This window comes from Terrapene carolina, unplaced genomic scaffold, assembly GCF_002925995.2.
Source record: "Terrapene carolina triunguis isolate 2854851 unplaced genomic scaffold, T_m_triunguis-2.0 Scaffold238, whole genome shotgun sequence".
NCBI classification, from domain to species: Eukaryota; Metazoa; Chordata; order Testudines; family Emydidae; genus Terrapene; species Terrapene triunguis.
In genome coordinates, this window is record NW_020664589.1 from 15372530 (window position 1) to 15399703 (window position 27174).

At 39.5% G+C, this 27174-nt stretch overlaps 1 protein-coding gene across 1 annotated transcript in view; it reads left to right on the forward strand.

The window, feature by feature from the left end:
* RABGAP1 (RAB GTPase activating protein 1) overlaps positions 1–27174 on the forward strand; it is a 114808-nt gene that overhangs the window by 61687 nt on the left and 25947 nt on the right. Inside the window, exons 14-17 of the mRNA XM_024211166.3 lie at positions 19361–19474; positions 23442–23516; positions 25940–26065; positions 26380–26523. Coding sequence (XP_024066934.2) covers positions 19361–19474; positions 23442–23516; positions 25940–26065; positions 26380–26523 — 459 coding nt within the window. The remainder of the gene's footprint in view (positions 1–19360; positions 19475–23441; positions 23517–25939; positions 26066–26379; positions 26524–27174) is intronic.

Consider the following 27174-nt stretch of genomic DNA (forward strand, 5'->3'; position numbering starts at 1 on the left):
GTTATCCAACTCATTTTCAAATCCAGCTGGGTGAGGGTTTATAACTTGCTTAATTACTGGATGGAACTCACTTGGCATCTTTGAGTCCCAGGGGGAATGATTTTCACATGCATAGCTTTTCAGAAAGTGACATAATTTATGTAGCTCATCCAATATTCTCATACTGAAAAAGAAAAGACTTAAAAATGATTGGAGGTTGCGGTTGTGGTGTATTGCTATTTGAAAATAGTTTTGAAGGGAGAAAATGTGCAATTTAATTTTCTAATTCAAATCCAGTGACAATTTTGTTAACATGGAGTTCCTTTCTAGGTGAGGTAAAAAGAGGATGATAGCTTTGTGCTATCAAATTCTGCATTTACATGTTGGTATTTCTTCACTCCCCGTTTTATAATCTTAATTTACTAGTGCATGTTTTGTACTTTAGGGTCCTAATTGTTAGTAGAATTTCAGACTTATACCTTCCTTAGGTACTTGGCTTCCATTACTGCAGTATCTGAGCACCTCACAATCTTTAATATACTCACACCACCTTTGTGAGATAGGGAAATAATCCATTTTACAGATGGAGAATTGAGACCCAGAGAAAATAAATGACCTACCTAATGTCAAACTGGAGGAGCAAAGAATTGAACCTGGGTCTCCCAACTTCCAGACCCTAACCATGGCATTCTCATTTTTTCTTCTCCCTCCTGCCACCCCCCCTTTTTTTTTAAATAGGAGTTTCACAGGTAAGATGCTCATCTACTCAGAAAATGACAAATACAAGGCCCTGACTAACATCCTTCCTCTGAGAATACCACCAACTCAATACCCAACATTGATAAGCAAATATCCCTTGCTGTATTTGCAGACAGCCACACTATCCTATACATTGAACTTCCACAAGTCAAGAAAAGCTGAAGTGCTTCAACCAAGCAGTACTCCACCATCAGAGTTTACAGTTTGAAGTCAGTGGGACTGGTGCTCCAAAGTTACTAAAGTGCTTTTGAGAATCCAGCCCTCAGGAAACTGTTTGGGTTTGAGATTAGTTTTAAGTTTTCAGTTTTGAAAATTTTGGCCTGTGTCTCTAAAAGTTAATAGTTTTGTCTAATGTATTGAAAGTCGGAATTAATTATTGTTAACCCCAAAGCCATTTTGTTTTGGAATTACAAAGACTTTGTCACCAAGAAGTTTTTATTAAACTTTTAGACCCTGATGCTGAAAACATGTATGCATGTGCATAGATGCATTGAAATCCGTGGGGCTGTTTATGTGAGTAAAGTTACGTACCAGGTGAGGTGTTTGCAGGTTCAGGGCTTAATTTTCAATATTTTGTTTTTCACACTAAACAGTTTTGCAAAATTCAGTAAACTACATTACAGTAGTGGCCTTTAAAATAAAAAACAGCACTTATAATTTAGTTAAATATAAATTTTGATCTAAAATGGCAATAACACATTTTCAAATTAGTTTTACAAAACCTCAACCTGATTTAAATTTCAAAAAAATCAAACTGGCTTGATTTAAATAGCTAAACCCTGTGCCATATGAAAAATTATGAACCCACTTCTGCTGAAGTGCAAGAGATTGTAAAGGCCATCACTGTTTCTAATATTAGAAACTGGGGGATGAGTAGGAATCTTCCCTTCTTAGGCAACTTTGTGAAACTAAGATCTTCTGCAAACCCTTTTCCCAGTAAACGACAGTTTAGAGGCAGAGCAATGTGCATACTAGAGAAGAGCAGAAACTCTACCTTTGTGTTTTCAGTATAGAATTAATGCCTGCTCCCACTCGCTCGGTATGCCTGTGGCTCCCAACCTGTACACTTCACTACTTTTCCATACATCAATGAACAGTGTGTCTCCAGAAATCCAGCAGGTCTCTAGGGAACAATCTTCACACGGTTGGATTTAGGTTCCAGGATCTACGGTTGCTCATAAATGACCTCAGACAAGCCAATCATGTGTGCTATAGTCTGGTATTCATTTCAGAGATTCTCCAGTTCTTTGGATCAATGTTAAGTGATTTAAATTAGGTTTGACTGAGCACAGGTTATAGCTCCTCACCCTTAGTTATAGCTGATCAGATCGCTGTATCATCAAGTTTCATAGGCTGCCTCCAATAAGAACAATACTTCGTCCTTTAGAGAAAAGTGAAAATCCCCCATAGTGCGCCCAACCAGTTGTGCAGTGCTCTACATAGAATCATGCGACTGGAAGGGATCTTGAGAGATCATCTAGTCCAGTCCCCTGCACTCATGGCAGGACTAAGTATTATCTAGACCATCCCTGACAGGTGTTTGTCTAACCTGCTCTTAAAAATCTCAGTTGATGGAGATTCCACTCTTCTGCTCTTCTCTAGTATGCCTCTCTGAGCAATTTATTCCAGTGCTTAACCATCCTGATAATTAGGAAGTTTTTCCTAATGTCCAACCTAAACCGCTGTTGCTGCAATTTAAGCCCATTGCTTCTTGTCCTATCCTCAGAGGTTAAGGAGAATAACTTTTCTCCCTCCTCCTTGTAACAACTTTTTATGTACTTGAAAACTGTTACCATGTCCCCTCTGCCGTCTCTTCTCCAGACTAAACAAACCCAATTTTTTTCAATCTTCCCTCATGTTTTTCTAGACCTTTAATAGTTTTTGTTGCTCTTCTCTGGACTTTCTCCAAGTTGTCCACATCTTTCCTGAAATGTGGCACCCAGAACTGGACACACTACTGCAGTTGAGGCCTAATCAGCGCAGAGTAGAGCGGAAGAATTCTTGTGTCCTGCTTACAACACTCCTGCTAATACATCCCAGAATGATGTTTGTTTTTTTTGTAACAGTGTTACACTGTTGACTCATATTTAGCTTGTGATCCACTATGACCTCCAGATCCCTTTCCACAGTACTCCTTCCTAGGCAGTCATTTCCCATTTTGTATGTGTGCAACTGATTGTCCCTTCCCAAGTGCAGTACTTTGCATTTGTCTTTATTGAATTTCTTCTGACCATTTCTCCAGTTTTCCCAGATAATTTTGAATTTTAATCCTGTCTTCCAAAGCACTTGCAACCCTTCCCAGCTTGATATCGTCTGCAAACTTTAAGTGTAGAGAGGGAGTGTTTCCTGACTCTTGTATACTATCCTCCTATTGCATGAGATCCAGTTTCCCTTAGCTTAGCCTGCATAGGTACAAATATTAATGCTCACATAATCCCCTTTTTAAGCATGAGCTTCAATAACACCACAGATGCATAAATTATGGTGCCCCCGTGTTTGTGCTCTGTGTACTTGGTCTGTGCTAGCACTTCACAGTGACCATTTTAGAGAGACTTCGGTGTCAGCAGATGGGCAAATGCATGATGGTGCTGAAATTATGTCTGCATATTTTTGTGAGATGAAAGCTGTCTGAATTTAAAACCTATTGTGTATATACACATGTATGCAGAAAGATTTAAAGAAAGAAACTAAAAGACATGACCAGCTATCAAAATAAATGTGTTACAATGATGTAATTACTGGAAAGGTATATTGTGCCAGAATGGATATAAAATACGCAGTTACATCAGTGCCACGAAATAGTTCATTTGGAGTTGGAAGAATAACAGGGCAGTTCTTTCCACTGTAGAATTTGTCTTGTATACCGTACGGTTATTCTTGTAAGCTTGGATCTACCCTTTTCATTTTGGATTTATGACATTACAAAGATGCCCATCCAGAAGCTGTGGGTGTCCTGCACGCATGCAGTTTGCAGACCCCAGTCAGCTCACTTCTGAACAAAATCCAGCCACAGTCGAATCCTAAATCGCAAGCCAGTTCCTATTCCACCCATCTGTGCTCCACTCCCTAAATGCCATCCCTTCCCAGGCAGTTTTGAACATCCTTCTCCTCTGTTAGTTTGCGCTTTGCCTATCTGTGTGTTTTAGTGTCTACACACTTCCTCTGTAAAATTCTGAACTGTGAAACCCCTCTGGTGGCAGCGTTTGTGTGACGTGGAAAGATGGATTTGTAGTTAAGACACTGGAAAGGGGCTCAGGAGATCTATGTTAATTTCCTGGCACCGTGTGACCTGTCTGTGCCCCCAATAAAAGGGGGGTAATTAATTAATGATTGTGAAGTGTTCAGTTACTATGATCATTGGGGTAAAGAGGGGGTTATATAAGACCCTAGATAGATCTAGCACTTCTGTTCTCAGCTAATCTGTTATGTTTTCTATGATGAGCAAACCTTTGTCAGCTAACTGCATGGGGGGTAGCTTATATCAGTACTTGACTCATACTGGTGGTTTTTTTTTTTTCACCTCTACTCTTATTTCCTCATCTATATGATTTGAAGCCACCTCTCTTATAGAACGTAGCTTGTTCCTTTTGACTTGACAAATTCCCAGTTCAGTTTTGAATTCTTTTGCTATAAGGAAATACATGCCTCCCCCCAACCCCTAGGGGACTAAGGGCACGTCTTCACTACCTGCCGGATTGGCGGGTAGCAATCGATCTATTGGGGATCGACTTATCGCGTCTAGTGAAGACGCGATAAAATCGATCCCTGATGGCTCCGCCGTCGACTCCGGAAATCCACTGCGGCAAGAGGTGGAAGCGGAGTCGACGGCGGTGCGTCAGCGGTCGACTCGCCGCCGTCCTCACAGCCAGATAAGTCGACCTAAAATACGCAACTTCAGCTACGCTATTCACGTAGCTGAAGTTGCGTATCTTAGGTCGACCCCTCCCCTCCCCCCCGTAGTGTAGACCTAGCCTTAGAGTCTGTATTTGTTGAGGGTGAAGTATTACTTAAATGTAAATTAAGTTGTGGTCCACATCTGCATTATTGTTTGTTTAATGATAGTGGCAAATAGAAACATTTCTGCAGATGCGTATTCAAGGTGTCTGTTAATTTATCCATATACTCAATATTTAATCAAATATTAAACCTCTTGAGCTTTAAAATTGAATGAAAACATTAAAATTATAATCAGTTGTGTACTTGCAACCAGATCTAACTTGGTGCCTCTGCCTGGGGCACTTTATTAATCTGCTTGCTAATTTAAGTGACTAAATATCTAGAGAATCAATTTAGACCAGATGCTTTGTTAAAGTTTTCACTGTCTTGGTCTGAGAATTTGAAGAGCAATGTCAGGAATACTAAACAGGTGACAAACTCTGAGCAGGTCTAGGAAGCTGCAACAGGGATCTGTGACTTGCAAAGGGACATTGATAGGAAACTGTCTTGCACTGATCTGACCTATTAGCTTTATTCAGTTTTCAATTTCTAGTATTCATGCTGGTCAACATTTAAAAAAAAAAAAAGTCTGATTGTTTTTGTTCTTTTAAATAACTTTTTGAAATTCCAAAGAGAGATGCATCTTGTTGTCATATTAAACTTAAAATCCTAGATTTTGATTCAACAAAGTATTTGAATATACTGATCATTAACTGTGTTTACGTATTGTACTGCATCTCATTCTTTCATTTTCATTAAGGTGCCTATTTGGTATGATGTGGCAGTGTGGTTCAGTAGTTAAAGTTGGGGAAGGGAATATGAACTCCTGGGTTCTTTCACTTCTGGTTTGTGGGTTTTTTTTTGTGAGATGAGGATAATAGTTCCAATTCAGAAGAAAATGGAGGCAATTAAATGAATATTTGATATACTTGGATGGAATGGGCTAGATAAGTGCATATAATGTAAAGCCCATGTAAAGATGAGATGAATATGTACAGATATATCCATACACATACTAGTTGTTCTTAAATATTGCAAGTTTCACACGATACAAAGAGAAAACATATGCTTAATCAAAATAAGTCACTACTTTTACCAAAATGGAAAACAAAATTTTTCTTTGGGGTTTTCAGCTTTTTAATGGATCCATGAAAATAAGTCATTAGATTAATGGAAGACCAAATCTTTAGTATGTTGGCAAGAATATAAAGAGACTCATCAGTGGAAGTATAAATAAACATTCTGCTAGAGTGGCTTTAGTATATAGTGCTAGTGATTTTTCTTTGTGAAATCTTTTGTTTGAATATAATGTAAGTCTTTGATCTTTAGCTGACTTTAAAATTGCTAATTTCATAAGGTTGTGAAAGTACTACAATGTGAAAAATTAATAGATATTTTCATTGCACACTATTAAAAGTATTTTGTTAAAACACCTGTTACAATGTTTTCCATAGCAATTGTCAAGAAAAAAATTGTCTAATGCACAGGGAAAGAAAAGATACAAAGATTTATGTTCTGAGCAGGCTAGGCATCTAAGAAACATTTATTTTCCTGATCTTGCCCATTTGCTGGGAGATGGTATTTCTTGAAGATAAAATGCTGTACCACTTAAGAATCTTAGGCAGGCTCACTGAAAGTAATGGCACAGTTGGTCCTTTCAGATAACAGGAAGCAGTGTTGTCTTCAGCCTCAATTTTGGTCTACCTGGAAGGATTTGCAAAATATATGTATATTGTCATTCCAGAATTCCATATTGCATTCTGCAAGTTGCTGGGCTGATAAGTTGCTCTTCATGTATTACATTTGAAATTCAGCTTCCATCTTAACTCTATGGGTAAACATCGAGTATTCATCCTTCTTATTCTTGGTGAATGCAGCAGGATGGAAAATAATTTGCAGTTTCTGATCTTGGGCTTCCCTCCAGGTCTTAATATCGGTGATGTTTTCTTTCTGCATGGGTTCAGAAATTTTAAAAGTAACTTAAAACTGTTAAACCACAAGCATGAATGACTTCTCATGTATGCCCATTCAGGTTGCTTTGCTGAGCAAAATACAGTAGATAAAGCATTATTTTAAAGGCCTCTTGGTTTACCTATCTCCTTCCTTCAGGATAGTAGTGGGCAAGGCAAACTTTAATATATTCTGTGGAGGATTGCCATCGGGTATCTGCTTCATGTGGAATTTCATTTGGGTCCGAGTCCGGTTCCCAGTGGATGGGTGTTCACCTCACAAAAGCTGTCACAATTGGCACTCTTTTTTTGAAGTGTCAAGAGCAAAGCCAAAAATAGATTAAATGTGTTTGTAAAGCGTTTTGCATACCTTTTTTAGGTGCTGGAAAATATTTAACATACAAGGGAGGGAGAAAAAGAGAGCCCTGACGTGAAAAAAACCAAAACCCCATGCAGTTTAGACATTGAGGGGAAAAACACAAAGGTGGATTTTGGGATCAGTCCAATCCCTGTGTTTGAGACTTTTCTAAGGTGCAGTGTTTTGATTGTGATGCAGTGTAAAGGTATTAGGCCATGTCTACACTACCACTTAATGTTGGTAAAACTTATTCCACTGAGGGATGTGAAAAAAACCACCATCCTGAGCGACACAAGTTTCGTCAGCATAAGTGGTGGTGTGCACAGCGCTATGTCGGCAGGAGAGCTGCCACCGCTCGTTCAGGTGGTTTTATGATGTTGACGGGAGAGCTCTCGCCCATCGGCATAGAGCGCCTACATGAGCGATCTTACAGCGGCGCACCTGCAAGCTCGTTAGTGTAGATGTAGCCTTAGTTTCAACCCTGGCTCTTTCATTCTTAATCTGTCCCTGGATTTGTCCCATTTTGTGTGCCGAAATGGTCTCTAAGGAGACAGCTGAAGATCTGTTGTCGTGATTCTAAAAATATAGATATATATTTTTGGGCCAAGTTGAAACTACTTCAAAAAAAAATACTAAGAGTACTTTAACCTGTTACAGGGGTCGGCAACGTTCGGCACGCGGCTCGTCAGCATAAGCACCCTGGCGGGCCAGTTTTATTTACCTGCTGACACGGCAGGTTCGGCCGATCGCGGCCCCCACTGGCCGCGGTTCACCGTCCCGGGCCAATGGGGGCGGCGAGAAGCGGCGCGGGTGAGCGATGTGCTGGCCGCGGCTTCTCGCCACCCCCATTGGCCCGGGATGGCGAACCGTGGCCAGAGGGGGCCGGATCCGCTGAACCTGCCGCGTCAGCAGGTAAATAAAACTGGCCCGCCAGGGTGCTTACCCTGGCGAGCCGCGTGCCGAACGTTGCCGACCCCTGACGTATTATTTCAGTCAGGATTTCTGTAGCTGACTTTTCAACTAAGGCTAATAATTGGAAATCTTAACATTTTAGGCAAAGCTACAAATATTACTGGTTTTAAAATAGTACAAATATTTTCAAATATTAAATGGGAATAGAATAAACTGAAGCATGTAAAATACTTGATCCTAATTCCTTATGTATTTCCAAAAGTGAATTTTGTTATCTGCTACTCAGAAACAAATGTATCTTTCACTTTGAGATGCTCTGTGCTGCAGCAATGTAAAGCATCTCTTAGCCCAGGGGTTCTCAAACTGCGGGTCAGGACCCCTCAGGGGCTCGCGAAGTTATTACATGGGGGGTTGCGAGCTGTCAGCCTCCACCCCAAACCCCGCTTTGCCTCCAGCATTTATAATAGTGTTATTAATTTAAAAACACTTTTAAATATATTTAAGGGGGGGTCGCACTCAGAGGCTTGCTTTGTGAAAGGGGTCTCCAGTACAAAAGTTTGAGAATCACTGTCTTAACCTGTTAACTTTTCTTATCAGTGCATGTATGCTGTGGTTTTTTGTTTTTTTAGGAAAGAAACATAACACAAAAGGAAACCAAAGCACCAATATAAAGTGTGGAGCTGTAGTAGGACATGTAATTTTAAGTATGTTGATAAGGTTCTTAGAAAATTCTCAGAACACTTGGAGAATCCATTACCAACATTTTCCTTCCTGAGAAAACTGCAGAAATTTCAATCATTGTTCCACTGGATTACATTTTTGTTTGCTGTTTACTTTGGATTAATGTAATCTTGATACATATTACAATTTAAAGGGCTATTGAAGCATTTCGAACTACTGACATGGCAACCTAGGATTGTCTGTTCTCTAAATATACAGATCATGTATTAACAATATGAAATAACCTTACTGTTTGCCTGAAACCTAACTTGTATAATACTGTTCTTTGAAGAGATGCTAGGTTTGGTGCAAAATATAATCACATGTACAAGGTAGTTTTAAAGGCGGTATCGTGACAAGGTATTCCTTCTCTTCCAAAAGGACATTCAGAACTCAATAGGCTGTTTGTCAATCAGAGATGGTTTAGCCAGAAGTTGCATGGGATGGTTTTACAGGAAGGTTTTTTGCTTCAGAATTTCTTGATCCCTTTAACAGAGCCTTGTTAAGAGTGTAGTTTTTATTCTTAAATGCACTTGCACACTTTATTTCAAAGGTCTGAATAGCTCATAAAATAAATTTAAAAAATAAATTATACTTCACATGGTTTCACTTTTGTCTCGGGTGACTTTGTATGTGACTCTGTGCTGGTATGTGTGTTTCTCTTTTCTTGCCTGGTGAGAATTTTTCCTCCTATCTTTAATGCCTTACAGAGAGACTAGTTTGTGTGTACTTGACCAAGGCAAGAAAACCTTGACCAAGCAATTTGTGTTTATACTTTATCCACTCGTGATGTATGACATTTTTGCCAAACTCCTCTTTACAATTTTCCTGTGGGAAACTTGAGCCCTAAAAGGAAATGAACACTGCAAAAGGGCTGGCTACCACAAGGGATTCACTTTTATTTTTAGAATTGTACTACTATATTGCCATATTTGGGTGGAAAATATGCAATATCACTGAATTATTGTATCAAATTGCAGCTGTCCACCCATTCTTAGTCTCAATCAACTTACAGTAAGTAGTCAGTGAAATGTGTGAAAAAATTTGTTCTGCAAATGTGTTTAGCAAATGCTAGTACCAAATAACCCTTGTATGCTGTGTCTGAACATAATATTTCTCATTAGCAAATATTAACTATAAAAGCTGAGATTTATACTAGTCACTAAGATCTCAGCAACAGGTGTAACTTTTCTTACTAAAAATGTAGGGTTTAGTCCAAGACAAATGTAGGAAATATGCTTACCATCAAAGACAATGAAAAGTTAGAATTTAATGTATAGAAAAGAATCTTGGGCGCGTCACTGAATTTGGACGCTACAGGATAAATCTGGCAGTCGTTTAACAGGGCATCCTGCTAACAATTAATAACTATTTTATATTAGCACAGAATTGTTTAGTATGCTGGCATCTGTTTAAAATGTGTAGGTCTGTCCAATACTACTGTATTATGTGCCACTGGTAAGGCAAGTTATTTTGAAGTCACTAGTCTGCCAGTGTTTCTGCTAGTAACCCTATTTCACTCATTTTAAAAGGTTGAAACTTGGCATGAAAGTGGCTTCTTCCTTACATGTTACATGTGCATTCTAACTACATGCCACATGTTCAGTGCAGAGTCTGAATAGCATATAAAAATCCCATTGATTGCTTTGGATCTTTGCTTTACACCCTCATACTTCCATAGTAATCTTTTTCATGAATTGTGTTACAAAATCTTTGTAAAAGCAGTTGCACCTCTGTGGGAAGTAATAGTGTAAGATATAGATTTGTTACGATGGCAATGAGAACCAAGGGAATCCATATATATGGTCATATAGAATTCTTGTTTAAGAAAAATAACTTCTTGTAATTCGTAGCAACTGGTAAGTAGCCAGAAGTTCTTAGCCTGACTTTGGACAATCACTTCCAGAGGTAAACTCAGGCTCTGATGGACTTAATAGTTTTGACACAGAAATAAAAAGGAATTTCTATTGTAAATAGCACCTAACCTTTTTTTATATGCAAATATGAATGGAACTTAAGAGAATGAATGAAAAACAAGATAACCTATCACGAACATTAGGTTACCACAAAATTCTGTGATGTTTTTGCACTTGCCCGCTGCATTTAAATTATAGCTGAGGTTAATATTGTAGAACACCTTTTTCTATTAAAGATGTTTTGATAAACTGTTTGCACAATATAAAAATGTAATTTGAAAATATTCTCAATATTCTCTCCCTCCCCAACACTTTTTTGGGACAAATCTCATATGTGAAATGACACTATTTCTAATGCTGCATCCTTTTCCACTGAGTGATTGTGTTTAATTAAATGTAAAATACAAACGAGGTGAACAGAAGATGGGATACCCAGAATGTGTAACATACAAAATATTCAACAATATACTACAATTATTTTTTTAATATTCACTCTAAGTTTAAGTAAATTATTTTGGATATGTGCCATATATTGAATTGTTACACTTACTGCTTTGAAACAATTTTATTTTACCTTTAGTTTAAATGTTTTTCTCAAGAAAAACAGGCTATGAAAACTTTCCATGGGGTGCAAAGTTGGATATATGGAGATCTATATTACCAGAAATTTCCAGATTTTACAAAACCAGAAAGTTGTCTGAGCTTTATTATATTGAAAATCATTCGAGGTCCTTCCCTTTATCACTTTATAAATTAAACCTGAAGTATTCCAAGACATCATGAAATGATGGGACAGCTGTTGTTCACAATCTTTGGACCAAAGCGTTACAAATTTGAGAGAAGAGGTGCTTGTTGGTCCTTAAGGTACATGAAGTTCTCACAGAGCTGATGTAGGAGTCTCTTGATCAGAATAAGTGTACTGTTCTGGGCAGGCATATAAGAACTTCATGTTTTGCCTGATTTAAACAAAAATATCTAACCTTTGTAAATGGTTACAATATGAGAGGCGCTTCCTCCTGACACTTCCAGTTTATCCTGTTTGTTCACTTTGCTCGTCATGCCTTTCTGGGGGTAGTATTGTAGATCGTGGCAGTATTCAGTATATTTGTTGCCACATTTATTTGAGCAGGGATCTATGCGCTGTCAAGTTGCTCACTTGCTGATACCTCTGATACTTCTGTGCTAATAAAACAGTTCTGTGCGCTGCTGACACCTCTTGCACCCTTTTACCTAAGCTCTGACCCACCTGTACTGTTTGTGTGTTGACTGTTTGTACTACCTCCTTGACTGTTTGTCTTGCCCAGTCATAAGTGGCGCTCTCAGGAGCAGACCTTTTCCAAAAAGCAGTTCCCAGGACAAAAATAATTTAAATAAACATTTTCACCAAGTAGCAGAAAGAGCAGCCAATGATGTGCAAGTAGGCTGCAGACTCCTCTAGCACTTAGACAGCTTTTTATTAAACTCTAAGAAAAATAATCTTAAACATAGTATCTGGAATTACAGATATAAAAAGTACATTTTAAAATGTGCAAAAATTAATGTAGATTACATGTCTCATTATTTTAATTACCCTATGCTTACCTCATTTGGCATTTATGAGCTTTTTGTACTTTAGCCCCTGAAGTGTGTTGCTTTGGTAAAGCTTTCAGATTATTTTGCAAATTGAATCCCTGGTGTAAGATAATTTACAAGTGAATGAGCTTTCAGGGTCTGAAATAAAGTTAAAAGCCAAAAAAAAAAAAAAGGTCTGTAGTTTGCATTCTTGTAGTCTGAAAACTGTCATGTATAAGTTTCTTTACTAGCAACTGAAAAATGTTTGCATTGTTTGGGTCTCACCAGTCTGTTACAAGGAATGCATTGTCATTTTTAAAGCCCATATGCTTCTGGATGCTATTTATTGTTTATTTTGTACCTACCTTTGTTTCTCCTTCAACCTTCTTGTGATGTCAAAAGTTGTTCTTGGGGTTTTTTTGGTTGGGTTTTTTTCTTTCTCCAAATCTGCCTCATAAAGTTATCCAGGGATGGATATTTTTCCAAATAAGTTGAAGGCCTAGGGGACCACCAGAGGGCTGTGTGCACATTCTGATGAAGTTTGTTATTTTTAATGTGACTCTTAATGACTGCCCTGCCTAAAAAAAAAAAAAAAAAAAAAAAAAACATAAAATTTGTCATGTCTTTCAAATGGCTTTGGAGCAGTCCTGAGAGAACCTCAAAATGTTTAGAGTTCAGAGAAATCTCCAGAATTTTGGTGGTCGTCTGGACATAGCACTTCCATGACACCCAAAGATCCCCTTTTCTCTTAAAGGGCCTTTTCCAGCTTTCCCTCCCACCTTTGTACCTGTAATTGCCTTCTTGGAGTGGTGCGCAGTGGCTCCCTGGGTTCAGGGCTTGGCTGCAGGCTTCTTTCAAGTCCTACTGGCCACCTTCTCCCTGACTTTCTCTACCCTTGTGAGGGGTGCCCATTTCATCCTTTGGCATCACCTTCCTTCTCCTTGCATTAATTCTCTGCCTCTCTCCTTTTATGTTCCTTAAGTCCTGTGTCAAGGTTGGGAGGGATAAATTGGGCCTACTGAGCTCCGCAAGAAGATCAGAAACATGGGGAGAGAGACAACTTGTCAGTGTCCTGTGTTCTCTGCGTGGCAGCCCAAAGTCCTGCATTGTAGCAAAAGTGTTTCAGGTTGCACCTTCCTCAATCTCTGGAACGCTGGTCAGGACTGTGGCTGTGCAAATGCAGGACATGCCCAACCCGATGAACATTTTTGGCAGATATGCTATATTTGGGGGAAAACGTGGCACAAGGGTGTAAGACGCACACCCGCTTCAGATTTGGGGACAACTTATACCTTCAAGTCAGTGGCACTGCTATGGGTACCCGCATGGCCCCACAGTATGCCAATATTTTTATGGCTGACTTAGAACAACGCTTCCTCAGCTCTCGTCCTCTAGTGCCCCTCCTCTACTTGCACTACATTGATGACATCTTCATCATATGGACCCACGGAAAGGAGGCCCTTGAAGAATTCCACCTGGACTTCAACAATTTCCACCCCACCATCAACCTCAGCCTGGACCAGTTCACACAAGAGATCCACTTCCTGGACACTACAGTGCAAATAAGTGATGGTCACATAAACACCACCCTATACCGGAAACCTACTGACGGCTATACGTACCTACATGCCTCCAGCTTCCATCCAAGACACATCACACGATCCATTGTCTACAGCCAAGCCTTAAGATATACAACCGAATTTGCTCCAACCCCTCAGACAGAGACAAACACCTACAAGCATTCGTAAAACTACAATACCCACCTGGGGAAGTGAGGAAACAGATTGACAGAGCAAGACGGGTACCCAGAAATCACCTACTACAGGACAGGCCCAACAAGGACAATAACAGAACACCACTGGCCATCACATACAGCCCCCAGCTAAAACCTCTCCAGCGCATTATCCACGATCTACAACCTATCCTGGAAAATGATCCCTCACTCTCTCAGACCTTGGGAGGCAGGCCAGTCCTCGCTTACAGACAACCCCCCAACCTGAAGCAAATACTCACCAGCAACTACACACCACACCACAGAAACACCAACCCAGGAACCAATCCCTGTAGCAAACCTCATTGCCTACTCTGTCCCTATATCTACTCTGGCGACACCATCAGAGGACCCAACCACATCAGCCACACCATCAAGGGCTCATTCACCTGCACATCCACTAATGTTATATATGCCATCATGTGCCAGCAATGCCCCTCTGCCATGTACATTGGCCAAACCAGACAGTCCCTCCGCAAAAGAATAAATGGACACAAATCGGACATCAGGAATGGTAACATACATAAGCCAGTAAGTGAACACTTCAATCTCCCTGGTCATTCTGTTACAGATTTAAAAGTCACTGTCATTGAACAAAAAAACTTCAGAAACAGACTTCAAAGAGAAACAGCAGAACTAAAATTCATTTGCAAATTTAACACCATTAATCTAGGCTTGAATAGGGACTGGGAGTGGCTGGCTCATTACAGAAGCAGCTTTTCCTCTCCTGGAATTGACACCTCCGCATCTATTATTGGGAGTGGACTACATCCACCCTGATGGAATTGGCCCTGTCAACACTGGTTCTCCACTTGCGAAGTAACTCCCTGCTCTCCATGTGTCAGTATATAATGCCTGCATCTGTAACTTTCACTCTATGCATCCGAAGAAGTGAGGTTTTTACCCACGAAAGCTTATGCCCAAATAAATCTGTTAGTCTTTAAGGTGCCACCAGACTCGTTGTTGTTTAAGGGTGTAAGACATTGTGTACAGTCCAGTTAATGCTGGAGCCAGCGTGTTATATTTATCTGCAATAGATAACTTTGTATTTACTAGCTTGAAAACTGGTTTTCATTGTTTATTATTTCCGTTTTTTTAAAAACTGACAAATCATCCATACTGGTTGTATTTCACTATCCATTCAGGGGGAAAAAATTCTAAAAAACTGTTTAAAAAAGAGACTGATTTGTTCCAGCTTCCAAACTTTCCTCCTTGTTAGTCAGTGCAATGAGCTGTTATGGGAATTCTAATCTTTACAATACTTGCTCCAGTTCTCATGGCAGTTTTCCACTCTATTACTTTCTTTTTCTTCCTGTCATTCTTAGCTTTCTATTTTTTCAATCCCGGTTTGTGAAGGGTGTGTACTCAGAAGGGCTTCCTTCAGTTCCCAGTCCCCTGAAAGCATGAGAAATTGCCCAGTGAGCCAATTCTCACAGCAAGGTATAAAAATAGTAGTAAAGGAAAGGTTACACAATGCTAGAGTTGCAACAGTTTGTACTAATGGTTAGTTTTCAAAGCTGTGTTTTGAAAAACATTTTTAAAGCTTTATCACTTCCGTATATTTTTCTCTCCCAAATCTGTTCTAGCAGCAGGAATCAGCTTTACTGATACTTGAAGAATTGCACCAAAACATAAGGAGCTGAGGGATGAAGTCACGCAAAGCCAGGGAGAGACCTACTCAATGTCCAATCCCACTTTTTTGACTGGTAGAAATGATTGCCTGAAAGATGTATTTATGATCATTTCTAAATAGATGCCTTTGCAATTACTATTTAATATGTGGCTTAAATGGGAGAGTTGTTCCTTTTGAATTCAGCCTTACTTTCACTACCTCACTGCTCTGTCTCTGCAACAGGACAAGGTACTTAGTACTTGGTACTTAGGACCTCTGTGATCTCTTTCATACCGGAATAGATCATTTTTTTAAATGTAATTTGTTTCTTTTTTTCCCTTAAAAAGCAGGTTACTCTATTATATCTCAGTGATGCAAACAGGTAAGCACATGAGTCAAGTCAATGGGATTACTTGCATGAATAAAGTTACTCATGTGCTTAAATGTTTGCATGATTGGGACCTTAAACAATACATTTCTCTGGTTACCTCATCTACTAATTAAAGGCAATAAATACCCTCCTTAGTTGCCTTCGTTAACTTAAAAAGCTTATTCATATGCTAAAATTCTTTAGTGTTGCATTATGATTGCTTCTATTTTCCTAATGATGTGCTTGACTTTTTAGACACATTAAATTGTTACAGAATTGCAGCGATGTATGGTACACAGATCATTTGCAAGACAATCCAATAACTAGATACTACTAATAGTTTAATTGCCTTTATAATGAAATGGTTGTGACAAGCCACAGAGAAGAGTGTTCAGTTTGGATTAAAATCACAAGCGAGGATTAAATATGGAATGAGAATTTTGGTCCCCATTTGTTATCAAAGGGATTTTCCAGAGCAAAAGATCAAGTGAAAGTATACATTAATGTATTCTAGGCAGGGCTGGCCGCATGGCCTAATGTAAAAGCGTTGTCACTTTTGTAGAGCGCTTGAGGTTTCACGTGTTTAGAAGAGCCTCCCGTTATTGGGGTTTTTTTTTTTTTTTTTCTCTCTCTAGCAAAAAAAGGTGATTCATTTTAAACATATCCTGTTTGGAAACAAGCTCTCTTCCCTTGTGGTTCCACATTACATCTTGCCCTCATGCTGCAGCCTTTACGTGGAGCAAACTTCCATAACTTAGATGTAAAGGGGACATAATCTTTTAATTTTTCCTCAGTCATTGACACAGTAGCACCTGATGAAGGGAGCAGGTGATGCTTTCAGTAGCACAAGCTGCCTAATGAATTCATAGGCCTCTTTTCAGATGGTCATCTACCAGTGAGGAAATCTGATCTCATTAGCCGCCTAGGAAGGCCCTTGTTCCAGTACTGAAATGAGACCATTTATATAGTCAAATGGAAATCAACCAAGAATAAGAACATATGTTTATTCTCATGCATTTTAGTGATGATACTAGTCATGGTATTCAGCTAAATAAATGCTAGGACATGACTTACCCCCAACAGGTGCTAAGATACCATGTGATGAGGGCCCATATAAAAACCTGGGTATGGAGAATGTGGTCTCCTCTGGAGGAGACTTACATATGGCACCATTAGCCTAACCCCCTTGCCTCTGATTGCAATTCAGACTCTTACTGTGACATTTTTAGCACACTTGTTTCTATTTTGGAGAGGGTATCTACAGGCTTATGACATGCTAGTTATCATGTGAGATTGAATGAACCTGTTGGTCCTTTTGTCTATATCAGGGGTGCTCAAACTGGGGGTCATGAGGTTATTACATGGGGGGTTGTGAGCTGTCAGCCTCCACCCCAAACCCTGCTTTGCCTCCAGCATTTATATGGGGTTAAATATATTTTAAAAGTGTTTAATTGATAAGGGGGGTTGCACTCAGAGGCTTGCTATGTGAAAGGGGTCACCAGTACAAAAGTTTGAGAACCACTGGTCTATATCTAACTTCCTTTAACAATTGCACTGCTGATCTTCACTACTATGTGCTGCACTGAGCTCAGTGGACTTCATGGCATCTTTCTTGTTTCAATGGGATTACAGAGCCAATAAAGTAGTATACAAGAATGAGGGTGAACAAATGTGACTACTTATGTAAGCTGTTGTATTTTAAAAAATTGGTACATATTTAAAAGATGTTGATCCTTTATCTGATTGAACTAATATCATCAGCAAGAGAAACTCACAAAATACAGCATATCTACTCAGAAAGAGACAAGCTGGGCAGAATTAGCAATCTTCCTACTTTTAAACCAAAGTTCAGATCGAACAAAGATTTTGGAATTCCCTTTAGGAAACTATCACAAATCAGTGAGAGAGTCACAAGTACAGATTCAAAAGAGGGAATAAAACTGCTGTTAGCTTATTATGCAATGTAAAGCATTTTGAAGCGAGCTCGAGTGAGATGCTCATTGTCTAATAGCAGTGTAGGTTCACATGGTTCTGCTGAGAGAAAGCATTCAGCTTCTGGGTACTACTACTGTTGACAGGTTTCAGAGCGGTAGCCATGTTAGTCTGTATCAATAAAAACAATGAGGAGTCCTTGTGGCACCTTAGAGACTTGTATTTGGGCATAAGCTTTCGTGGGACATCTGATGAAGTGGGTTATATCCCATGAAAGCTTATGCCCAAATACATTTGTTAGTCTGTAAGGTGCCACAAGGACTTCTCGTTCTTTTTACTGTTTAGTCCATCCACAAAGCACTAGCTAATTGGCCTTCCAAGTCATATTGGTGTCTATTGCATGGCTTCTCCCCCACTTCCTGATGATTTGTTGGCGCACCGACAGTCTCTCTTAGGCAGATTTTATTATTATTTTTTTTTTGGTCCAAACTTAAAACAGCTCCTCAGCTCACCCTTTACATTTTAGGCTGTGACTGCTTCCTGCAGCTTCCGACCTCTGACTCACTGGGCCTCCTGCCTCCCATCCCCTCAGGTGCCCTCTTTTGAAGCCTAATCTGGGTCAGTTGATGGGATGCAGGTGCACTGGCCCCGGTTCCTCTTACAAGGCAAGTGTCACCCTGTGACATACTGATATCAGCAAGTTCAACAGCCCTTCCTGACCCCTTTGTACTACCTGGCCCTTCTTTCCCTACCCCAAGAGCCTTTAATGCTGTTCTTGGTGCAAACACAGATCTTGGAAAGAGACTCTGCCACCTCCACCTTCTCGATCTCAGACACCTCCTTTTCCAGGGTGGTTTTGTTCAGGGCCTTCTCAAGTAAGATCAGTTCCTTTCTCAGACTGGATTTCTTCACTTCCAGCTACTCCTGCTGTTTGTAGCCTCGCTCTATCTCCTTCTGCACACAGTGTTCTAAAGGTGGTTGCACCAGAGCCATATACGCACAGCACTGCCACCTCCCTGAGCCATGATGTGATGCCTCTTGTATGCAGCCAGTAGAGTATGGCTTTTCTTTTTTGTGAAGTCATGTCCTGCTCAGGCTTGGATCCCATTTCCTGTCTATTTTCACCCTTATTGTGTCTTGGCATTTGGGGGGGAAGTGAAAAATGACTTCTCCAATCTAAACTGGGGGTGAATTTTAGCGTGGCAGACTACAATGACCAAAGATTGTTTGACTGGCACCCTCAGTTTACCGAAGAGGAAGTAGAATTTGTGTAGTGGCAGTTGGGTTCCGTACAGATTGAAAGGGTAGATTTTTTTGTCTACTGACTCACTACCACTTCCTGTAGCACTTGATTGTATTTTCTTTGGCAATCTCCTGGCTAAGTGCTGACCATGCCCAGACCTGCTTAGGTTACCAGATTGTGACCTGAGGTGGTTGGGCGGCAGGCTGTCTACCCTAGTCTGTATTGAGTGAAGTGCACAGCATACACTGATAGTCTATCAGCCATTCATTCCAGCACATTGTAATTTATGCTGATTTTTAAACGGCATCCCTTTTAGCATACAGATTTTTCTCTCATGTTCTTGTTTTAACAGGAGTCTCCCCAGGACAGCGCAATCACTCGGGACATCAATCGCACGTTCCCAGCTCATGATTACTTTAAGGATACCGGGGGAGATGGCCAGGACTCCTTGTACAAAATATGCAAGGTATTTTATAACCTCGTGTGTGGTGTTCTTGGTCAACATACGGTTTTTATGTTTACAACAGTTATGTTGGATTTCAATTGGTCATGTTTCCCCTTTGCTTATTTTTTCTGTAAGCTCAGTTGAATTGAAAAGTTGCCAGAGTGCAAAGGTTGTTTTGGCCCATACAAAATAACTTCAGTTTAATCCAGTTCCTAATGGACTGGGGTCCACAACACTACAACCACCCTCATATGCTGCTGGTATTCGCATCCTTGATGGCCATCTCAGCAGTGAGGCCAGGACTGAATGGGGACAGAAACTTAAAATCCAGGGCATGTTGGATGGGTCATGTGGGGAAAGCATATGTCACACGCACAGTGTGTGTGTGTGTCTCTCTCTCTCTCTCTCTCTCTCTCTCTCTCAAATTATGCAGGAGTGAACCTAGTGCAGATCTTGTTGTATTGTCCTCTTCAAAGGAGAGGTCTCCATGTCTGATTTAGATCCGCCCCTGTGAATCATGTTGTCATTGAAAACAATGTTTATAGGGAATTATGCAAATAGAAATAAATGGCAATTTCTTCATTGGTTCAACTTTCTACAAATTTTTCACGGCTAGTTTTGAAACTGAAGTGGAGGCACCACAGCATGAGCAAACTAAGCCGAGAGATTGATTGTCCCTTTATTTCTGTGTAGTGTCTCGCTCTGCTCCTGCTGAGAGACATGATGCTCTATGTGGCCAGGTGCCCACACTTCAGAGAGAAACAACGACCAAGAATCTCATAAATGAGCTCACTGGGTTGGAACCTTTTTCATCTTGTCTGTCTATTCTGTGCTAAAATGTTTGGCGTTTTAGTTTCAGTGGGATACAAAAAAACTAAACCAAAGTGCAGTTGAGTTGTTAGAACCTGTAGTCTCTGCTGAAGAAAGGAATATAAAGGAAGGGGTTGGAGCTGCAGGTGAAGGTTAAGTGCCTCAGCAGAATAGTCTAGAGGGGCCTAGCTCTGGCATATTAGGGAGGCTGCTGATCAGGGGTATTGTGTGGGGCTAGAGCTGCACGGTGGGAAGCTTGACCCGCGTGTGCCTGTCTGTGGCCAGTGCTATTAGATACTAGGTTTTTATAGGATCACTGGGCAACACACTAAACAGAGGAAGGTGCAGCAAAGTGTGAAGCATAAAGAGCTCACCGTTTTTAGAGGGACACCTAGTTTTTATTCCTCACAAAACCTTTAGAAATCCTAGATCTGTTCAATTATGCAAATATTTCTGCACAGTTTTGATATTTTATTTCTATTGATATCAGAACACTGTGCAAATGGGGATGGCCTCATTTCTCTCCATCACATCTACAGATTAAGATACAACCCTAAACAATGCTAAATTAAAGTGTTTCTTTAGAATATGTCCTCAGAATACAACAGATGATCTTGTGGAATTTTCATAAGAGCTACCGTAGTCTAATAGAGAGCAAAGATCTTGCAGAAGATCTAAGTATCTGTAAAGCTGAAAATAATTATGCATCTCTCACTAGCATTATAAACCAGCAAGCACACATTTAAGTGCTCATTAAAATGCAGAAGATAATTATCAGGTAAAAATGACTGTTTTCTGTTTGATCCAATTACCTTGTTTGACCAGAGTGTATCAAGCTTTCAGCACTCTGATTCCGCATTTAGAAATTCTTCATGTGTTCTATCCCTCAGGAGACATTTCTGCATTTTGAAGCTTAAATTCCTGGCACATAGTTTTTCATTTAGGATATAATTTAAAGATGATGAGCTTTGCACAGGGGACTGTCCTGGGCAGAAGGAAATGCTTGTGCATTTCTTGCGTATAATTACAGTAATACTAAAATCAAACACTTGGTAACCAGTTAAAAGATTTTTCTGTACCACGATACCCTGCATAAACCCAGTAATTTGAAATAACACCCCAAAATCTCAAATTTTCCTGTAAAAATGCTTTGGAAACTTAATTCTTTGGTTACTTCTGTTTGATCTTGATGGTTTATCCAGTATATTTTGCAACAGTAACATACCGGTGAGATCACTCTTAGGCTAGCATAGGAACTGGACTGATACCCATTGCACCCTTTCCATGACTTCAGATTCATTGTGAAATTGTTCTCCTGTTCCTTGGTGGTGATCGTTTTCCATGTGATCTTTATTTTGGAAGCAGACTAAGGTGCTCAAAATGATCCTCACCCAAACACTCTCTTTAGTCTTGTACCTTTAAGTCTGTTTTATGACATTAATTTTATCCACGTTAGGTCCAGCTGGATTGTGTACAGAATATCGGCAGCTGTTTTAGCAGCTCTCCTTTTTCAATTGGGGTTTCAGATGTGCCCTTGTCTGTTGGCAGCTCCTTTCTATATGTGACTGCCTAGGATGTTGACCTGGTATCATGTGCAAGAGGAGTTCCTGCCATTGTAATGCTGTCATTTTAGAGTGTAATCATCTTATGCTGCAACAAAGGCAAAACAGGATTGTAAAAAGACCCCTCCCCAACAGATAGTTAGTTATTTTTATACCATAGACCCATCAAATAATGAACTAAAGGTTAAGTGGGGAAAATATTTAATGATTCTTGATTGGCAAATGAAAGTCAATCCCTGGGCTAAAGGATATGAAAATGTATTTGGGTCCAAATTTGACTGGAATCAGGACTATCTAGAGGCTGGCATGGGGCATAAGAAGAGATAAGTGGGGACTAGATGATCATGATACTCACTTCTGATCTTAAAGTATATGAGACTTCTCCATGAGTGAGTTGTCAGCCAACAAAATTGGTGCATGCTATAATTGCAAGGCCAAATACTGTCTACATATGTATGCACCCTATTCCCACTGCAGTCAGTTGGAGCCATGTATTTATAGCCAAGGAAAGAACTCTGTAACCTTGAGGAACATCATGTGCCAACATGTTGCACTTAGGAAATGGAGGATAAATCTATTCTGTAAAGTTCACTTGCACAGTTAGATATCTTTCTTCCTTGCCTTACTTTTCTTAGAGACCTGTGGCAGTTTGAGAATAATTTAAAGAGGAGAATCCCCAAACAGGGCATTGATTTGTCCATAAAAGCCACTACTTCACACATCCCCATTTGAGATGATCATGTTACTGGATCCAAAGGTGGGATGGCACTACGTACTGTGTTGATCTAAAATATTTTAGAATTGCTATCTAATGATGAGTTTGCATTGTCTCCAGCACACTAATGGTAGAGGGTATTATACGCATTTGAGATTTGATACAGACTAAAATGTTCAAATTTTAAAATTACTTGAAGATGAGCTGTGTATGGCTCGAAAGCTTGTCTCTCTCGCCAACAGAAGTTGGTCCAATAAAAGATATTGCCTCACCCACCATGTCTCTAATATCCTGGGACTGATATGGCTACAACTACACTGCATACAGAATGTTTCCATGGCATTCCTATACAATATGAAATCCCACTTGCTTGCTTGCCATTTTTTCTTGCATAGGGCCCATAATGAAAATTAATGGGTCATTTTTTGTGTGTACTCCCTGAGGCTACTGAAGAAATTTTAGGCTAATCCAAAGGTTTTCAAACTTTTTCATAGTACAGGCTGCCTTTTAATAGAGAGGTAGTCTTACTCCTTCCTCACTTGTGTTCATGTGATTCATAAGCTCCTGACATCCTGATTACAACTACAGCAATTGTTGCTCTGTAAAAGTAATCTTAGGAAAGTGATTTCGTGTACTTTAAGAAGCCCTCAGAGTGAGTTAGCAGCTGAAAATGGTCCAGCACCATGCAATCAACCAGGTCTCTGCTGGCCATCAACAATTGCTCTCCAGACAACAGTTTTTTCTTTGGATTAATCATTGTGTAGTAACATAGCAGCTAAACCATATCCTGGAATCACAGTCCAGTCATGACTGAAGGTATACCCTTCAGTACTTAACTTTTTCCTCGTGCAGTTCTGCTCTATGGAGAGTGTACATCTTAAAATATTGATTCTCTTTTCAGGCCTATTCCGTCTATGATGAAGAGATTGGCTATTGCCAAGGCCAGTCATTTCTTGCCGCTGTGCTGCTTCTGCATGTAAGTCCCCCCTCCCAACACTCCCATTTATTGTAAGCCTCAGACAAAACAATGCTCCAATTTATCCAGAAGAACTCATTTCAAATTCACTCATATTCGTGCCATAGCAAATCCCCTGCTTATTTACTCAAGTGCTTGTTTGTCCATAATTATGACTTTGGGGGAAAGAGAAGCATGTTCCATTTAAAGTTCACTGCAGCATCGATAATGAGTTTGTGGTCAGTGTTCACTTCATTTTGCTTCTGGTTCTAGCTTCCTTTCCACCGCAAGCTGTCTTAAGCTCAGATCAGACTCTCTTCCTTTGTTTATGCAAAGTAGGCTGTCTGGATAGAAATGACTTTAGGGTTTAGGCCACCTATGAACTCCTTGTAAAGGTACCCATGGGCAGGGGGAGGGTATCTCTGATTCAATGTAAGCTTATAGAAGAGCTTTTATTGGTGTTGATCATAAGGTCAAACGGGTTGCCATGGCTTTTGGATTAAACAGGAACATATTCTGCAGCATGTTAGTAGTGTGTGAGTTTATTAACTCTTAGTGGTTTGAACATTGCTATGTGTTTATTCTGGGCCTTGTTTTTTGTGGTTTAGATGTTAGTCAATGACCCAAGATTAAAATAGATTGAGTCTCAAATGTATTATTTTTCAATTATTAGCATTGGGTAAATTTGTGCTTAGTGTAGTGATCCCTTATCTATCTAGGTATTGAGTGGTCTGAACTTACGAAAGCTGCTGCTATCTGTTTTACACTTAAAGTACATCTGAGTAGAAAGTTTTGAGACTTAAGATGTTTCACACAAACATGAGTATCTTATGTGAAAAAATGTACAAATTTCTGCAGCTACATGCTATTTTTAGATCAATATTTTTGAAGTGTGTCTGCTTTTTGTCATAAGTCCATATTTGAAACTGCAGTTCCTGAGCCCTGTAGGATTTTGTGATATTCTCCCCCTGCCCCCCGCAGCCAATTTTGAGTGATTGCTGCTACCATGCAGAACTAAATATAAAGATTTTTGTGCCTCTCTCTCCAACTGACAGTATGTATGGTTTTCAGAGTAATATTTTCCCCTAATTCTGTGAAGTTTAGGAGGATACAGAAACATATTATAAACTACACTCTTTATAAACAGAAGTCAGATGGACTGATAGTATCTAACTGTAATGCTTTGATTCTCTGTAACCTGTATAATAAAACCGATGGAGAAATTAATTCTTCAGCACTGTTCTGAACCCAACCAGCAGTAAAGGTTTATTCTTGCTGCTAGTAAGGGGACCGAACTCTGCTCACTAATAGATATGCTTTCTTTTAGCTGCCAAAATTCTATCGGCCTACCTTTTTGGCACCCATTGGATTAAGGAGACTCATAGAGACAAGAACAGACCATTCATACATTTTCTTAGAGCTCATTCTTTAATGTTAGTTGTTTCTTCTTAGAATGAGCTCTGTTAAACTGAAGGCTGCAACTTAAAAATCTCAGTTTTTTGTTTCTCTCTCACTTTTTGAGCCTCCTGAAAGGCAGTCTTTGGAGTGTGATTATTAGGGGCTGTGATGGAATTCATGTTACCTTGTGTTATTGGAAAAGGTACTGCTGCGTACACCCTGCAGTCCCTGAGCAATAAAGGGAAATGTAGTTTCTGCAAGTCCCTCACTGCCAGTATGGGAACATCTCTGAAAAGTTTTCAGAGTTCACTGACTGCATCTGTGGATGAATAATAGAGCACTTGAGTTAGATATTTTGACCTTTACAGGAACAAGTAATTGACCTGAAGAGTCAGTCTTTACTGCTGTGGAAAGAACAGAACTGCTTTATGATGCCAAGGAAGGATGTATAAATACTGACAAGTAATGATGTTTCTGTCTCCAACTGCTGGCAGAAGGGGGAGAGCGAAGTGTCCCAAAACGGTGTAGAGAGCTGCCAAATCTGAACTTTGGGTAGTAATAACCGACTCTCTCCCTTTTTTAATCAGTTTGAATAAAAGACCATCAAATGAAGTAACAGCATTTTTAAAAAGTAGAAATAAAAATTGCTACTGTGCGTTTAGCATCTTGTAGTAATACTGTAAAAGTACTGGTCATATCTTAACTGTGTTAGCTGACTACACTGAGGAACTGGATGGGTTGGGCTCACAATCTATAGGAGTATAATTTGATTCTGAAGTCATTGACCAGATTTGGGACAGCTACTGCATGAAATAGAACCCTTGGGGATCTTTAAGGTTGAATTGTATGTTTCTAAATTGAGGAACTAAGAGGGAATTTGTCACACCTAGCAGGTGTAAGATACCGTTTCTAAATCCAGTTGTTATGATGTGTGCAATTATCCTTATCCGTTATGAAAAACGGTTGGTATCTTGATGGTAAGAGCAAGATGAAGGAAGGAAATAGAATAATATAAAAATGTCAACAAGATTTATTCTCTTTGACAGATGCCTGAAGAGCAGGCGTTCAGTGTTCTGGTCAAAATCATGTTTGACTATGGACTCAGGGAACTTTTCAAACAAAACTTTGAAGATTTGCACTGCAAGTTTTATCAGTTGGAGCGCCTCATGCAGGTAAGTGTCCAGATTACTTTGAGGTGAACAGGTCAGATTTAGTTGCTTGAGAGCAGCATTTTATCACAAGTGAATAGTTTTTGCACATTCTTCTTATACCCTTGATTGAGATAGAGGACAGCTGTGCACCTACATTGTTCCAGAGAAAGAACTTCCTTTAGCATAATTATTCCAGTTGCAACTTGTAAAATGCCATAGGATAGCATTAAATATTTCTTCTGCTGTACCATTCTCTTGTAGATTGGAGAATTATAAGCATGATATAAACAGCTGCCTTTAAATCCAAATTAATGTGTGCTTTTTTTTTTTTTAAGGAATGCATTCCTGATCTCTACAACCACTTTCTGGACATCAGCCTTGAAGCCCACATGTATGCCTCCCAGTGGTTTCTAACCCTATTCACTGCAAAGTTCCCCCTCTACATGGTCTTCCATATTATTGACTTGCTATTATGTGAGGTATGTATTACACGTACAATTATACAACTTTGTACCTGCAGCAACTCCTGATGGACTCTTCCTATCAAGTCTAGCTTGATTGCATTCTTTGTTCACGTCTGTTTTTTGAGTGCTGGACAACTGAGGCTTGAAGTACAATTTCCCATATAAAAATTTAAACTGTTACATAAAAACTGTTCTGCAGCAATGGATGTGTTTTTTCAGCATTTTTTGGATATTCTATCATAGAATTAAAGTTGATGGCATTTTTTGGTTTTAGATTGAAGTCTTCTATTTCTTAGAGCATCATTATGTCTTTTGTCATTCTATACATTAGTTACAGGCTAAAGAGGTTAATTTTGTGCATGTAATCTCTTAACATTTGTAAACCCTATATAAAAAGAACACAGTGTTATGGAGGAAATAATTTTATGTTTCTAGTTTTTTAGATCTAAAAAACAACTTTTTTTTGTTTTTGTTGCCACTTTTATGTGTAAATACCATGTAATGATAGACAATTTTAGGGCATCCCTAGAGTACTGAAGTACTCTGCATTTACAGCCTGACTATGCTAATTTTCACTTTGGTAATCTCATAGGCCTGATAACTCTCCCTCCAAAGAAACTGAGGTCTCATTCAATTTCTCAGCATATATTTAATAGCAAAATTCTT